We start from the raw sequence: 15,581 nt of genomic DNA on the forward strand, positions 1-15,581 counted from the left end.
GGTGGAGGGAATGGCTGTCAGTTGTCATGGCAGGGGCATAAAGCTGCAGTATCACCAATCAGTACATGATGCAGCAGAGAAAGAATATATACACCCTGGATTTCTCTTTTCTCTTTTTATTCAGTAAGAGAGATTTTGTCATTTTTCATTCAAAGGAAGTTTCTCTTTACCTATTACACTGCAAATCATCGTATTTGATAGAGTGGGGGACATTAGCATTAAATTGCACACTACTGTTAAAAGTAAGATTTATGAATGCAGTAATACAATTTTATATTCCATGCTCATAATTATCACAATCATCACTGTATATGGAGAAAGAAAGTGCCATTGAGTTATCAGAATTATTCTTTACATGACTGTTTCAGAAAATGGATATTCATCATAATTAGATTCCTGTTACTACCTTTAAAATACAAATGCAAAATGTGTGTGCAGATTCTGCTCGTATGTCTACATAAATTATTGCATTCTGTTTGTGCTCCTCTTTGTCTAGGCTGCATGCAGAATACTATAGAGACAGCATCTACCTTTGTCACTGGGATGCCTTCTTATTTGGACATAATATGGTTTTCAGTCTGTACACCAATGAGATACCATGAGATGATTCCTTGTTTTTGCCTGTATTGAAAATAGTGCAATGAATAGCTTTGGCCAGAATCATTTTGCATTTTTTCCAGTGTTCCTTAAGAGAAATAACAGTTTTTATATATCTTTACTTTTTCTTAACTTTGTTATTGATCACTGAAATGATTTTTTTGCTGTAAGTTAAGTATTGTACACATCCTTTTTACTTTCAGGATTGAAGTTATGTGAAATGTGTTTTCTTTGTTTAAAAATAATTTATTCTATATTTTTTAAACTTACACTTCTTACTATGTTTGAAACTCACCTGTTCTACAATGTAAAGAATGAATCTAACTTTACATGTTTCCATATGGCTGCTCAGTTGTCCCTAGGACACGTTACAACTCCAACTTTTCCTTTCTTAACTTAGTTCTCATGGCAACTGGGTCTTTCCAAACAATGGCAGCTGTTTTTTTTTTTTTTTTTTAACCTGTATCTATAGAGAGAGATTGCTTACCGAAATAATTTGGATACTCCTCCATCCACTACAACTCACACCACTGACTGGCCCAGAGATTACTATGTTTATCCTTATGTCTTACTGAGCTTGTGTGGTCCACCAGATGAAATTTAGAGATATAACTGTGAAGAGGAGGAGGATTGATGCCAGTGGCAAGCTGAAGTCAACAGGGACTGCCTCTAAGGTACCTCTTTATTCTCTCATATAAACTATTCCCAAACTCAGCATTTCATGTAGTCCCCTTAGACTCCACCATGATACTGAGCTACAGAGTCAATCTCAGGCTATGGAGAAATTTATGTATTCCTGTAGACTGGCTCACCCTTCTTTTCTGCCTCTCTTTCCTCTTTTCTTTATTTTCCCTTAAGTTGACATTGCCAAATAAATTTTAAGCTATAATATTTGCTTAAGATTCTATTAACCTAGGAAAATAGGCTGAGAACTATTGTCCATTAGCAATTAGCAATCATTTTAACTATAATTACAATGCAAATGTAAAACTGTCACCTGGAACTTGGGCTTGACTCCTTGCTTCAATGATCCAATGATCTTCGTTAAAAGGATTCATACAAAGATTGGAGATATAGATCAGTAGATAGACTGCTTATCTAACATGCATAAAGCTTTGAGTTTAGTTGCCAGCACCACATCTAGGCATGGTGGTCCATGTCTATAATCCCAGTGCTTAGTAAGTGGAAACGGTAAAATTAAAAGTTTAAGGTCATTCTCATCTATAAAGCAAAGTCAAGTACAGGCTGGGCTACAGTTGATGTGAGACAAAAGGAAATCAGTGTATGGTAGAAAATAGGCAGAATTTATTACAAAGCAGGGTAGAACATGCACTCAAAAAGTGAAACTAGACAGCAGCCAGAGACCATTGACCAGAGCTACATTTTAAGTGAGTATTATACTATTGTCTAAGGTATCTCTGAACCAAGAACCTTTTCCAGAGGGACTTTGTCTTCTGCAGGTGATTGGCAGACCTATTTAGATTCTCTCTTATTGGAGAGATAAATAGTACATCTTTATCAGAAAGAATCTTGATGTGCTATATAATCTTATACAGATTAGGGATTCTGAAGCTAAGTATGGATATTTATTCATTAATGACCTTCTTGTCAGTTCAGAATGTTGCCTCTCTTTTCAGTGCTGGAGTCATGACCCAATTTCTGTTATTCTGAACAGGAATTAAAGGCATATCACTTCTGTCCTTTGTTTTGTGGGCTATTGATTGTGAGAGAGGGGTCCAACCTCAATGTCTTGTAAATGTAGTAACATCAAGCTAGCTACTTATTAAATAACTTTTAACAGTATTTTTTTTTTTTATGAAATACTGTTCTAGAAGACCTTAATGATCTCCCTTGACTAAGCCTTGGGCTTTCCTTTTTGTTTGTTTGTTTATATGGTATGAGTTTATTGATTTCTTCTACCTTCCATTATTTTCCCAGGGAGTTTGTGGCCTCTTCCCAGGCAAAACTAGCCTTAAATCACACAATAGGGCCCCCACCCTCTTTCTTTGACTGTGAGGAGGAAACTGAGGCTAGAGAAGCTCTCATTCACCCATTAAACCTTATGGCAAAGGAAAACTCCAAAACTGGGCAAAAGATAAAATATGCTAGCTAAGACTGAAGCTCTCACCAATAGGAGAAACATCACCTGGACTTGTGGTGAGGGAGGGCTAGGAAGAGAAAAAAAAAGAGAGTCTAAAGGTTAAAGATCTGGGCAGTGGGGAGTGAGGGATATCCCCAGGGAGTTGTCAATCACCTTCCTAGATTATCATAATCCCCACACCCCTAAGCTGTCCTTCAAACATGGAAATAACCACCACCAAGATACACCATCACCAAGGTATGTCACTCTGTGCCTTTCTTTTCGTCTCTGGACAGTAGCTGCCTTGCTCCTCTGGAGTGAATGGGCTTTTTCTTGGCTCTAGCCCCCTGATCTCTCTTTCCTTAGACCACTTTCTTTAGAAAATTTATAATTAAAACTGCTTCTTACCCTTTGAGACGAATTTCTGTAAAGCGTTTTGGAAGCTTTTGTTTTACAAGTCAGGAATGTTTTACTCAAGGAACTGAGAGCAAATTATTTGAAATGTAATCATTGAAGACAAAGAAACCATTCCTATTCTCTGTGGTATGTAGTAACTTCCTTCTGTAGTTGCTAACTTTACATTGTGAAATCCTACCTCCTGACAAGAAGATGGAACGAGGTTTAATTTTCCTTTGGGTAAAAGCAATTAGTAAGCACTGGTGGTTTATGGTCCCTTGCAGTCTAGCTCTTAGAACCCTGAGTCCTTTGTTTTATTGAAACTGAGCACAGACTGAGTTCTGGCCTTGCTTCCCTATTTCAATAGTCTTAAAGAATTTCTCCCTGGCCTATTTAACTTTGTCTGAAGAAATTTATCTTTGACAATAAATTAAGAGAACTGTAACCAATTTATTTTTTAAAAGTTTATCCTCCCAAGTAATACATGATCAGCTTATCAAACTATGTGGAAAACTCTTATAAGAGGTCTCTACTGTTGGAGGATATTCAATCATACTGTGAACCCCAAGTTTGCATTTGCATTAATTAAATAAAAATAACCTTTGGTCAGGATGTTGAGCTAGCAACTAGTTAACAGAAAGAAATCATGGAGTATCAGAAGGCACTTAGAAGAGATAGAGATATATACACCAGAAGTAGTAGGGAGGGATTTGGATTAGTGAGGCTTTTTTGTTTGTTTGTTTATTTGGTGGAGCTGAAGGAAGAGCTCTTTGGGAGACACCAGCAAATTCTGTTAAGTGCCACTCAACCTCTCTGAGCTAGCATGTTTTCACCCCAGACTTTCAATCTCGAGTCTTATTTATAATTAAAATGATAGCAATTTAGTTAAAGCTACCTTTAGTGGCAGTGACAGAGCCATTGCCTACAGGAAAACATTTCCTACCAGGCTGGGTCTAAGCAGCCAGGCCACTGCCAGAGAAGCAGACCAATGATTGCAAATCTCAATTTCTGGTTGAAAAAACAGTAGATTAAGGTGCAGCTGCCATGCCAAAGATAGAACAGCACTCTAGATTTGTAAGAATGGACTTATTGGGTTCTTTAAAATTTGTAGAAATTTTATGCTCCGTGTGTGTGTGTGTGTGTGTGTGTGTGTGTGTATGTGCATGTTTAGATAGTGGGCTGGCTATTTTCATGTTGAGTTGACACAGGCTAGAGAGAGTCATTTAAGAGGAGGGAACCTAACTTGAGAAAATGCTTCCCAAAGAGCAAGCTGTAGACAAGCCTATACACATTTTCTTAGTGACTGATGGGGATGAGCTTATCTCATTTTGGGTGCTGTGAACCTTAAATTGGTATGGTAGTCCTGGGTTCTGTAAGAAAGCAGGCTGGGTAAGCCATGGAGGGCAGCCAGTAAGCAGTACTCCTCCATAGCCTCTGCATCAGCTCCTGCCTCTAGGTCCCCACTGGGTTTGACTTGCTTCTTGGTTTCCCTTAATGGACTTAGACTCGGGATATGTAAGCCAAATAAACCCTTCACTCCCCAAGTTATTTCTAGTCATAATGTTTTATCACAGTGATAACAACCCTGATTAAGACAGACAGAGTCTTCATCTGTAGTCCAGGCTGACCTGAAATGTCACTGATTACTGATGATCATCCAGCCTCATCCTCCATGATGCGAGAATTACAGATTCTTCTGTTACAGAGTTAACATACTTTTTATGTTGAGATCTTCTCTTTCCCAAAACTGACCTCTTGCTGAACATATCCTGTTAAGTTTTACATACATATTATGCATGTTTTTCATAGAAATAGTATGAATTTCATTATTTTTCATTATTTTGTTTTTGTAAATAATGCTTTGCCAATTACTTTAAATATATATATATATATATATATATATATGTATTTATCTGATTTTCTATGCATGTATATTTCTTCTCTTCTCAAGTGAAACTGCTTTGTGAGGCAGAATAAAAAGGCAGAAAAATTTAATGGACATTGGAAGGAAAACAAACCTCTCAACCTGGCATCCAGTTTGCAGTTCCTGTTTGTTGTGATTCAAGAAATTTCCATACAACTGATAAAGCCAAAATTGTCTTCAGAAAGAATGCTCATTCTTCCTAAAGTTATCTCAAATAAGCAAACAAAAATAACTAATAAACAATCTTTACTTGTAGCCAAAATGCTTATTACATTGAGTTTAATTTTATTTTTGCTTTACCGGAATGCTAGGGAGTCCCTTTATGGTTGCTAACTGACACTGTGGATTTTGGGGTCCCCAACTGGAGTTACTAGTTTCATTAATAAAATAATCTAAGATCAGAATGAAAGTGAATGAATCTTCAGGATAATTGTATTAGGATTAACAGAAGAAAAAAAAAACACCCCAGGGAAGGCAAGCTGTAAATATCTGTCTCTTCCTGGAGGGAAGAATAGAGAAAAAAAGCCTTGCTATTTGAGGTAGGCTGGAACTTGAACATAGTTCCTCTGTAAGAACCACAAGTGCTATTAATCATTGAGCCATCTGTCTAGCCCCAATAAAATATGTTTAAAAATCAGTAAATGTTAAGTTAGCTCTTTCTCAGGTCTTAGATGAATAAGAATTAAAAGGACTACTTTATGACCTACTAGTCAAAATACACATGAATATGCACTAGTATGTAACACAGTGGCAGTCAGTCTTTAGAAACAAATATTTTGAGTTTCTAGCAGGTTACAAATAAGGGGGAAGGAATATGTATTATGTGTGTGTGTGTGTGTGTGTGTGTGTGTGTGTGTGTGTGTGTGTGTGCCAGTGGCCATGTCAGAGGAGTAGCAGGTGGCAGTTCAACTTCAGGTAGCAGCCCACCAGGAGGAAAATCCCTGATCACTGAATCTTGGATAGGCAAGGCCCCAAGACCGCAGACTGTAGAATGTCTTTTGCTTCTGCTGTGCCTTTACATGTTTGCCGTAGCCATCTTTCACTGGTATCTGGTATGGTGTGAATGGGTGTGAGGAGATTCCCATTGCCTGTAATGTAGTGTGTTTATCTCATGAAAACATCCCGTTCTACTGAGGATTTTTACCTGTGGATTACTTTGAAGATGATTTAGTCTTAAGCTGTAAAGTCTAATTGATAACAATAATAATGTTAGTTTTTGCAGAGTTTTGATGATAAAAATAAAACAAGGAAGTGTCACACAGCTAAAACATATGAATTTCTATTGAGGAGCTATACAGACTGTGGTTTTAGTTAACTATTAAGAAAAATAATTGTGTCCCAGGAGTCCAGTTTACTTTAATTCTTTTAACCTTAATGTTGGGAGATCTATATTCACAGGTTTTGGAGTACATCATAAGTGGAAAAAAAGCTTTGAAAATAAGTTAAAGCTAGACTAAGATGTTTTTGTCAAATAGCTTTGAGGTGAAAAACCCAAGAAGAAAATCTAAAGTTTTAGAAAGGCACATCATTGAATGAGGAACTCATTAAGGTCAGGGAACAATAACAAAGCAGCCCAATTATCATTAGCCAATATGCCTTTCTTGCTAGGATTGGTTGATGACCAAAGGTGATAATTAATTCCTTATACCCATTTTTGTCCTCAATCTCCTGATATTAAAAACGACTGATGGATGGGCATGAAACCTAAAGATTTAAAGTATAACTGACTGATTCTTTTTCATATATAAAAGTTTATATTTATGATTCTTTTCACATTTCTTCTAATATTACCTTTCAAGATAAGTAATAAAGTGATTGGCCCTTTTTTTGTAACCACGAAACACAGCCTGCCAGTAAAAGAATATTTTGCTTGTTTACATTCGGGTAATCTTTACAACAAGTACCTTGGGTGTGAATGTATATGGGTTCTTGAGATAATTTGTTTTTCAACTATAATATGTAAAATGTTTAATCATGTAAGAGATATGGAAAGCATGTTTCATTTTTACCTGTATTCATTGTTTTGCTAGGGTATATAAGCTGTAAGGGAAAGAATAAGGAGAGTTAAAATGAGTTAGAATGAAAGCATCAAGAATGAGAGAGTTAGAAGGAGTTAGAAATGAAACATCAAGAATGAGAGAATTAGGAAGAAAACATTAAGAGAGGAGAAGGAAAATATCAAGAGAGATAGAAAGGACATTTCTGGATAGACAGAAGAGGAGAGAATATAAAACACAAGAGAAGAATACAGAAGAATAAAGAAGGAAACCATCAAGAGAAAGTAGTAACCCACTCAGATAAAAAAAACTCTGTGGGTTTTCCTTTGAATCTTGTGCTGCCGGAGGCTGGTCCTCCAGGCAGCAGCAATATATATATATATATATATATATATATATATATATATATATATATGTGTGTGTGTGTGTGTGTGTGTGTGTGTGTGTGTGTGTGTGTGTAAATATATGTGTATATATATAAAATCTCCAGCAAAAAAAAAAAAAAACAACAAAAAGATTTTTGTTTTATGTGTGTGTTTTGTTTTGTTTTTTGCTGTTGTCGGTATTGTTTCCATAAAATCTTTCACAGTAGTTTCTGAAATATTCAAATAGCCATTTTGGAAAATTGGCAGATCAACCAAGTTTTGGCACATAGATTGTCCTTGAAAACTGTCTCTGAAGTTGTAAATCCTTAGTACAATTGAGTCTTTCAACATCTAGTGTTCCAAAGTAGTCAACTACATTAGCCCAATCCACTCTTTGAGTAATAATATAATATATAATATTAATACTTATTAATAATAATAATATAATAACAACAACAATAATAATAACAATGCTTAAAGGATATTTACATTCAGTATATCACCATTTTTTCCATTCCCATCACCTAGTCCAAGTTTTGCTGAGCATGGCAATCTTGCAATGTTGTAAGGATAAACAAAGTTAGTTCGTTTTATTTATTTTTTTATTTTTATTTATATATATATATGCCTGTTTGTACATGCCACATGTATGTAGGCACCCATGGGGGCCAGAAGATGACATCAGATCCCCTGGAGCTAGAGCTGTCCAATCTGTGTGCTGAAGACCAAATTCCAGTCTTTTGCATGAGTAGCAATGTTCCTAACCCCTGAATCATCTCTGTAGCCTCTATGATGAGAGGAGCAAGACTATGCATGTCCTGTTACAGTCATTACCACAGTCAAATAACAGACAGCATGCATATACTGCTGAACGCTGGAGAAAATGGTTTAGGAGTTAAGAACATTGCTGTTCTTGCAAAGGACTGGAATTGGGTTCCCAGTATTCATACTTGCCAGCCTCTTTTCTTTAACACTGATTTTAGTTTTAGTTGGAGAAAATCTGTCACCATTTGAATTGACACAATTAACATTTAGTATTGTCATTGTATGTAAGATGAAATAATTTTTAAAGCTCTAAAAAATATCTATTTTGGAAAGGAAATTAATTCTTTTGGGAAAAAATATGTGTCCTTGGTTATACCCCAGATGTGAAAGGTAAGGTCTTACTACTGAAGGCATCATGAATTTCAGACACAGGGACCAGACATTTTTGAACTGGAATTGACTTGAAAATCTGCTCCCTGAGAACTAACTTTGTGGGTACCAGCAGGCATCAAGCAAGGTTCTAAAGGAAGACAGCAACCAACTGTCCTATCCAGCTGTGCCACTTATGAACCGCAACAGTGACCAGCATGGCGTGATAACTCTAAGGGTACAGTCGTGTTACACATGCCTTCTTGATAACGTACAGCTCTACAATTGGACTTAATATACTCAACAAGAGGGAAACCATGACTGATTGTAGAAACTTAGCTGACTACCCATGACTAGTGAAATCACCGATCTTAGAGGAGAACCTGCAACCACCACTTTACTAAACTCACATAACCTCTAACTTTTAAGTCTGATCTCTTCAGACTAGCTTCCCAGCAATATGTACACAGGAAACAAGTTGGTGGCTATAGTCAGTTGTTTTCTTTCTACACTACAATGTATGTGAGGGTCTTTAACTCTAGCTTTGAAGGTAAAGGTTCATTATCACCATCATCAAAACAGATTGATCACCTGTGACTAAGAAGACTCTTATCATAATGAATCATATTCAAGAACAGTGGCTTTAGTATCTCAAATCGTAACTAGTAGGGAATACTGAATAAATACTCTGCAGTGTGAGATTGTGTCTCCTAGTGATGTCGGAAGCTACACCCATAAAGTCTCACCAACATGATTGTGTAAACATGATCTGAATAAGGATGACTCCAACAGACACGCCAAAGTGGATGAGGAAAGCCCATGAGGCCTCAGCCCCACACAAAGAACTATAGTCAACCAAGGAGTGTTGAAAGTGGGAGAAAGAGACTTACCTAGGGAGGAGCACACTGATTGGTTATCCACTAACAAATGGTCAGCACTCAAAACATATATTATCCAGACTGAGATGATTGTATTTAGAAATATAATACACACATACATGTATTAGCAATCTGTGAATAAAGAGGCCATGGATTTGAAAAGAACAAGGAGAGGTAATTGGGAGATGTGAGAGGGTGAAAAGGGAAAGAAGAAATGATGTGATCATATTATAATTAAAAATATAAAAGAAATAATAAAAGGGAAGGTATGTGAAGATTTAGAATTCAAACATTTTAATTTGGCTTCTTTATGATATAAAATTGCTATCATGCTCTGGCTTTATTACTTTGGAATCCTGCTATATCAAATTAAATTTTGATTAAGCTGATTCCAATAGTGTATAAACATTTAATCATCAGCTGCCAAACTAAATTTACCCCTCCCTGGATTTCAAAAGGAAAAGGAAACTCAGAGAGATGAATAGGAAGCAGTGATCTGAAACTCATGGTTTATGCTAAATTGGAAGGAGATTCATTACATGTGATTGCCACAATCATCAATACAAGAATGCTAAGTTGCAGAGGTTAGTGATGAAAATGACCGCTTTGCTAACTGTCAGTGGAGCATTTTCTGTGAGTTGATGCCTGTTTCTCTTTGAATTGACTTCAAACGGGCTCTTTTGAAAGGGGGAATGTTAAAGCAAGGTGGTTTGCATTTCCTGAAAACCCCATGGACTTCTTACCTATTTTAGCTTCACTTTAAAAAAAAATCTCCTTTAAGAGAGAAAGAAAGGGTGTTGAGCTGAGTGAGTTGGAGCAGGGGTGGTATCTGGGAGGAGTTGAGGGAAGGGAAACTGTGATCAGAGTATACTGTATAAAAATTTTTTCAATGGAAAATTAATTGCCCTCAGTACTTTCTGCACACTGCAGTATATTAACTCAGTGTCCCCCACTAGTTGCTATTTATGGTACTAAAGCCACTGTTCTTGAATATGATTCATTGTAAAAGTCTTCTTAATCAAATGTGATCAATCTTTGCTTTGATGTTGGTAATAATGAACCTTTATTTTCAAAGCTAGAGTTAAAGACCCTCAAGTATATTGCAGTGTAGAAAGAAAACAACTGAATATAGCCACCAACCTATTTCCTGTGTACATATTGTTAGGAAACTAGTTTGAAAAGTTCAGACGTAAAGGTTGTTGAAGATGGATTCCTCATTTATAATCAGCGTTGGGCCATGCCTCCTGTATCCCTGTTAGCACGCTAGTTTCACAAAGGAAGAAAGTATTGTAATTGGCTCTCTTTTGAATTTGATATATCATGCAGAAAGTATCTGAAAAATCATGTGTGAAAACCTCACAACTGCCCCTCTCCAAGCCTTAAAATGCCACGCGGAAGACCACAAGGGCTCAGACAAAAAGAAGAAAGTGGAAGAAGTGACTGGAGGCAAAGGGATTAATAGGGACACTTTTATTTTCTGTGTTAAAGACACACTTACAGTCCATTTTGTAAAAATGAATCCTCGTGTACCTGTTTTAATAACACACACACACTTACACAGTTAATTGCTTGTTTTGAACTAACAACACTCCATCCTCGATACTTCTGAAGGACCAGAAGGTTGATACTGGGAGATACTACCTGGACTCAGCATTTAAGGAAAGGTCTGATTACAAATATCCAGATAATAATAAATAAGGAAGAGGTGCAAACATCACAAGCCTCAGAACATGGCCGACCACCTGACCAGAGGGGTTGGACTAAGCTCTAGAGTGATTGACTACCTTTGTGTCCTCCCATCCTCTTTCTGTTCTTATCTGTAATGTACCAGTTTATTCTGAAGTCTTTTAAATGGTCACAGTAGAAACAACTACTATCTTAATTTGATTCTAGTGCACCTGTACCTTATGCATCTGTGGCTAAAAACAGGTAGGGCTGTATGTCTCGATCCTTTCTAAAACATTCCTAGCTAAAGGCATGTAAGTTGAATACATGAAAAATGGCCAGCAAATTCATTTATTTGGTGCACCCTGCTAGGATTCTGGATGTTCAACATATGAAATTGTCACCAAAATTGTTTAGACCTTTCTGTTACTTATAATCACTACTATTCAAATACAAAACTAGCCGTTTGCCCAATCCTCCTACTTAAAACCTACTCTGCATCTATTTACATGACTAAATAAGTCTTATTTGTTATTGTATATATGAGATATACCTGTATATGAGTCTATTTGTGATCATCAACTCTACTCCTTAAGTTTGTAAGAGTTTTAAGCTTTGGCGTTTTGGAATAACATAGATCTCTTGTCCCACAAGAGCTGTGTTTCCATTCATGTAAGTGAGCTTGCACCCAGTTTCAGAAAATTTTTCTGTTAGCTCATATCAGCATCATAATTCCACCGGTGGGATCACAAGGCTGTTGTTGAACTTCCTCGGTTTAGAACTGGATATAAACCAAGTGGTTTGTAATCTCAGTTGACCTTGATGTTTTTAAACTATCTTACCTTCTTGTAGGATGGAACTGTTTCTTAGTTTTCTTAGTTGGTTGATTTTTTTTTAACTTTTATTCTCCTCTCACACATTACATCATGACCACCATCTCCCCTTCCTCCTCTCCTCCAAGTCTCTTCCCTCAACTTCCCTGTCCCACACACCAACTCCTCCTATCTCCCTTAGAGACAGAGACAGAGAAGCTGGCCTGTTAGGGATATCCACTGAACTGTGGCTGTGGTCTAACAAGATACAATAAGACTGAGCACAAACCCTCATATGAAGGCTGATCATGGCAACCCAGTAGGAGAAAAAGGGTCCCAAGTTCAATCAAAAGAGTCAGAGACACCCTCCAGTCTCATTGCTGGGAGTCCCATAAAAACACCAAGCTACACAACTATAAGATATAATCAAAGGACCTGGCTCATTTCAAATAGTCTAGAATATGCCTCTGACCATTAAAGCTCCATGTTTGTTCTTTCTTTTCTTTTCATTTTTACACTTCCCACCTCATCCTGGACTCTGACCTATTCATAACAATTCTTCATTTTTTTTTTTGTATATTGAATATTCCCTATGCTCATTTTCAGTAGGGAATTCTACCCCAATGCAGTTCCTGGAAGAATTTTTTAAACTTGAAGTCCCATTAGAACACTAGGTTTCTACCATCAGTTGCATTTTATACTGATCTTGTCATTAGCTGAAAGAAAACAAAACCTGACAGTTAAGCTCTTTCGTTTTCCTTCATCTCACATCCAGTTTCCACACCTTCCTCTTTGCCCTACTCCTGCCCCCAAATCCCTTGAGTCAAATCTGAATATTTATGCCCGCTACCACCACCGCAGTGGATCTTGGCTGGAAAATTATAATCAAACCTTAACTTTCCCCCTTTGTATAGCTTCATTGCTTTCTCTGTCTTATCATTTAAAATTAATTATGATCATTATTTCACCATATTAAAAATTTTAGTCACATATTAACTATTATTTGTATGATGACTTTACCAGCACTCATGTATGCATTAAAAATAGTTCCTAGTTTCTATCTGCTAATTTAAATTGGAAACTCCTAGCTTATGTATACATACATACACACACATACACACACACACAAAAAAAAAAAACCACATACACAGTATTAGAGAATGATTGGTTGTTACTAGCCTATCAAATTTTACAAATCAAATTGCACAGAGAAGCCCCACAAACCCATCTATCTATCTATCTATCTATCTATCTATCTATCTATCTATCTACCTATCTATCTAGCATCTATCTATCTATCTATCTATCTATCTATCTATTTATCGAGCTATCCATATGTAATATAACTATATCCATGTTTTGATTTTATTTTAAATTGTATTTATATTTATGTGTGACCATATGGTGTGCATGTGCCCATGGGTTCCAGAAGAAAGCATTTGACATCCTGTAGCTCAGTTACAGGGAGATGAACTTGGGTCCTCTGGAAGGACAGAATGTGCTCTAAAGCTCTGAGACATCAAGTCTCCTATTTTGATTATTTAATGTTATCCTTCTTTTTTCCTGTTATCAATCACATAGTCATCATTATTTTTTGCTGCATGTTCTGTATCGCTGATAACTTCTAAGGTAGTTTTTTTTTAAATGCTGTGTTTTAATTTTTTTTTAATTTTTTATTTTTATTTTTATTTTTTTTTTTTTTGCGTTTAGTGTTTGATTCTATTCTAGGTCTCTGGGCTATCCTGTTTCTTGTTCCTGGCCCTATAGGCAGTGTCAAGGGTAAGTTCCCTCTCATGGCATGGATCTCAAGCTAGAACAGTTATTTGTTGTCCACCCTTATCCTAGCATGTCTTGCAGGCACGAAAAAATGTAGGTCTAAGGTTTTGTGGCTGAATTGGTGTATCAATCCATCCCTCAACTAGAAGTCTTGCCTGGTCACAGGAGATGCCTAGTTCAGGATCTTTATCTCCCATTGCTAGGAGTCTTTTTTTTTTTTTTTTACAGTCCAGGTCCTTTATTTCTTTTTGTACATTAGGCCATGAATTCGTACGGAATGGGCTCCAGCAGCTCAGGCTCCTTCCCGTTAGTCCTCACAAAGTGTGCTTCTCTGGGTGGGGCGGGCTGGCGCTTCAGCTGCACCCAGGTGCCCTTCTCCTTGGCTTCCTTTTTCTTCTGGTCGTTCTCCTTCACCCGCTTCAGGAAGCTGTCTCGGCTCTTAGAGTGCTTGATGTGCTCAATCCGCATGTTGATTCTCTTGGCAAGGATCTTGCCCTTAACTTGCTTGTTTACAATGATGCCCACGGCATGCTGGGTGACATTGTAGACTCTTCCGGTTATGCCATGGTAACACTTATGAGGCATTCCTTTTTGAACAGTGCCCATTCCCTTGATGTCTACAATATCACCTTTCTTGTAGATTCGCATGTAAGTAGCCAAAGGAACAACTCCATGTTTCCTAAAAGGCCTGGAGAACATATAGCGGGTCCCCCTCCTCTTTCCCTTTGTGTTCGTCATTTTGGCGAGTTACTGGAAGATGGCTGCCGCGGCCAAAAGTTGCTAGGAGTCTTAACTAGGGTCACTCTTGGAGATTCCTAAGAGTTTCCATTACACTAGATTTCTAGCTCACCCCTGTGATACCCCTGCAACCCTTTATAATAATAACATGAATGACATGATAAATTAAATCCATCTAAAAGAAGAAAAAAAACTCTTCCTTTAAAAAATAAGCAGAGAGATAATTTAATCAATAAAGTGTTTGTTGTCAAGCATAAAGATTCTAATTTAATTCAGTTCTCAGTATCCACATTAAAAAAAAAGCTAGGCACAACAGTGTACATTTGTTCCTTCATGTTATACATGTTTTTATTATAATTAAAGTATAATTACATCACTTTCCATTCCTCTGTCTTCCATCCCACCCTCCCACATTCCCTCTCTTCAATCTGTCTTTAAGTCTCCCTCACTCTCTCTCAAAATGATGACCTCTTTTTCTTTAATTACTATTATGACATATATGTTTGAATAAATATGTAAATACCACCTGCTGAGAGTATTTAGCATTGCTTATGTGGATACAATTACAAGCCTGACTACTTTGTGTTGGACAAACAATTATTGCCCTTATCCCTGGGAGAGAATATTTTCTGCTTTCTTAGCAGTCACAACTTTTCTGTAGTTCTTTGTCTGTGGATAGGATCCTATGAGAGTCTCTTTTTCTGACTAAGCACATCCACTAATATTGTTCAGGTGTTGTTGAGGTGTCATGGGTGTAGCTTGCCTGTCATATCTAGAAGACACATTCTTGCAGCAGATTTCCTGGTCTTCTGGCTCTTAAATCTTTCTTCTCCCTCTTCTGTGATACTCCCTGAGCCTTAGGTGCAGGGGTTATGCTATAGCTGTATCCACTAGCCATGCACACCTCACACTCAGTTGATGTCTGCATTATGACCAGTTGTGGTTTTCTGTGATTGTCTCCAGTTGTTTAAAAGACAAGATTCTTTGATGTATGGTCAGAACAACACTAATCTGTAGGCATAATGATGTTTTAGAATGCAATTAGGAATTATGCTGTTCTAGTAAATTGGTGGTAGTAGGTTCTCCTCTAAGAACACGACCTCACTAGCCCCAGGTAGTTGGCTAGCCAACATTGTGCGTTTGTAATCCAGCACTGAGGAGGCAGATATGAAAGAATACTTAGGGCTTGCTGTCCCACCAGGCTAGCCAAATTGGACAG

General features: G+C 37.1%; 1 protein-coding gene across 1 annotated transcript; it reads right to left on the reverse strand.

The window, feature by feature from the left end:
* Positions 1–13,840: 13,840 nt before the first annotated feature.
* On the reverse strand, positions 13,841–14,395 carry LOC131926576 (large ribosomal subunit protein eL21-like). The gene has a single exon (XM_059282092.1). It carries the CDS (start codon positions 14,360–14,362, stop codon positions 13,880–13,882), a length of 483 nt encoding a protein of 160 aa, XP_059138075.1. The 5' UTR covers positions 14,363–14,395; the 3' UTR covers positions 13,841–13,879.
* Between the last annotated feature and the right edge of the window lie 1,186 nt (positions 14,396–15,581).

The sequence above is a fragment of the Peromyscus eremicus genome, chromosome 16_21, assembly GCF_949786415.1.
Source record: "Peromyscus eremicus chromosome 16_21, PerEre_H2_v1, whole genome shotgun sequence".
Lineage (NCBI taxonomy): Eukaryota > Metazoa > Chordata > Mammalia > Rodentia > Cricetidae > Peromyscus > Peromyscus eremicus.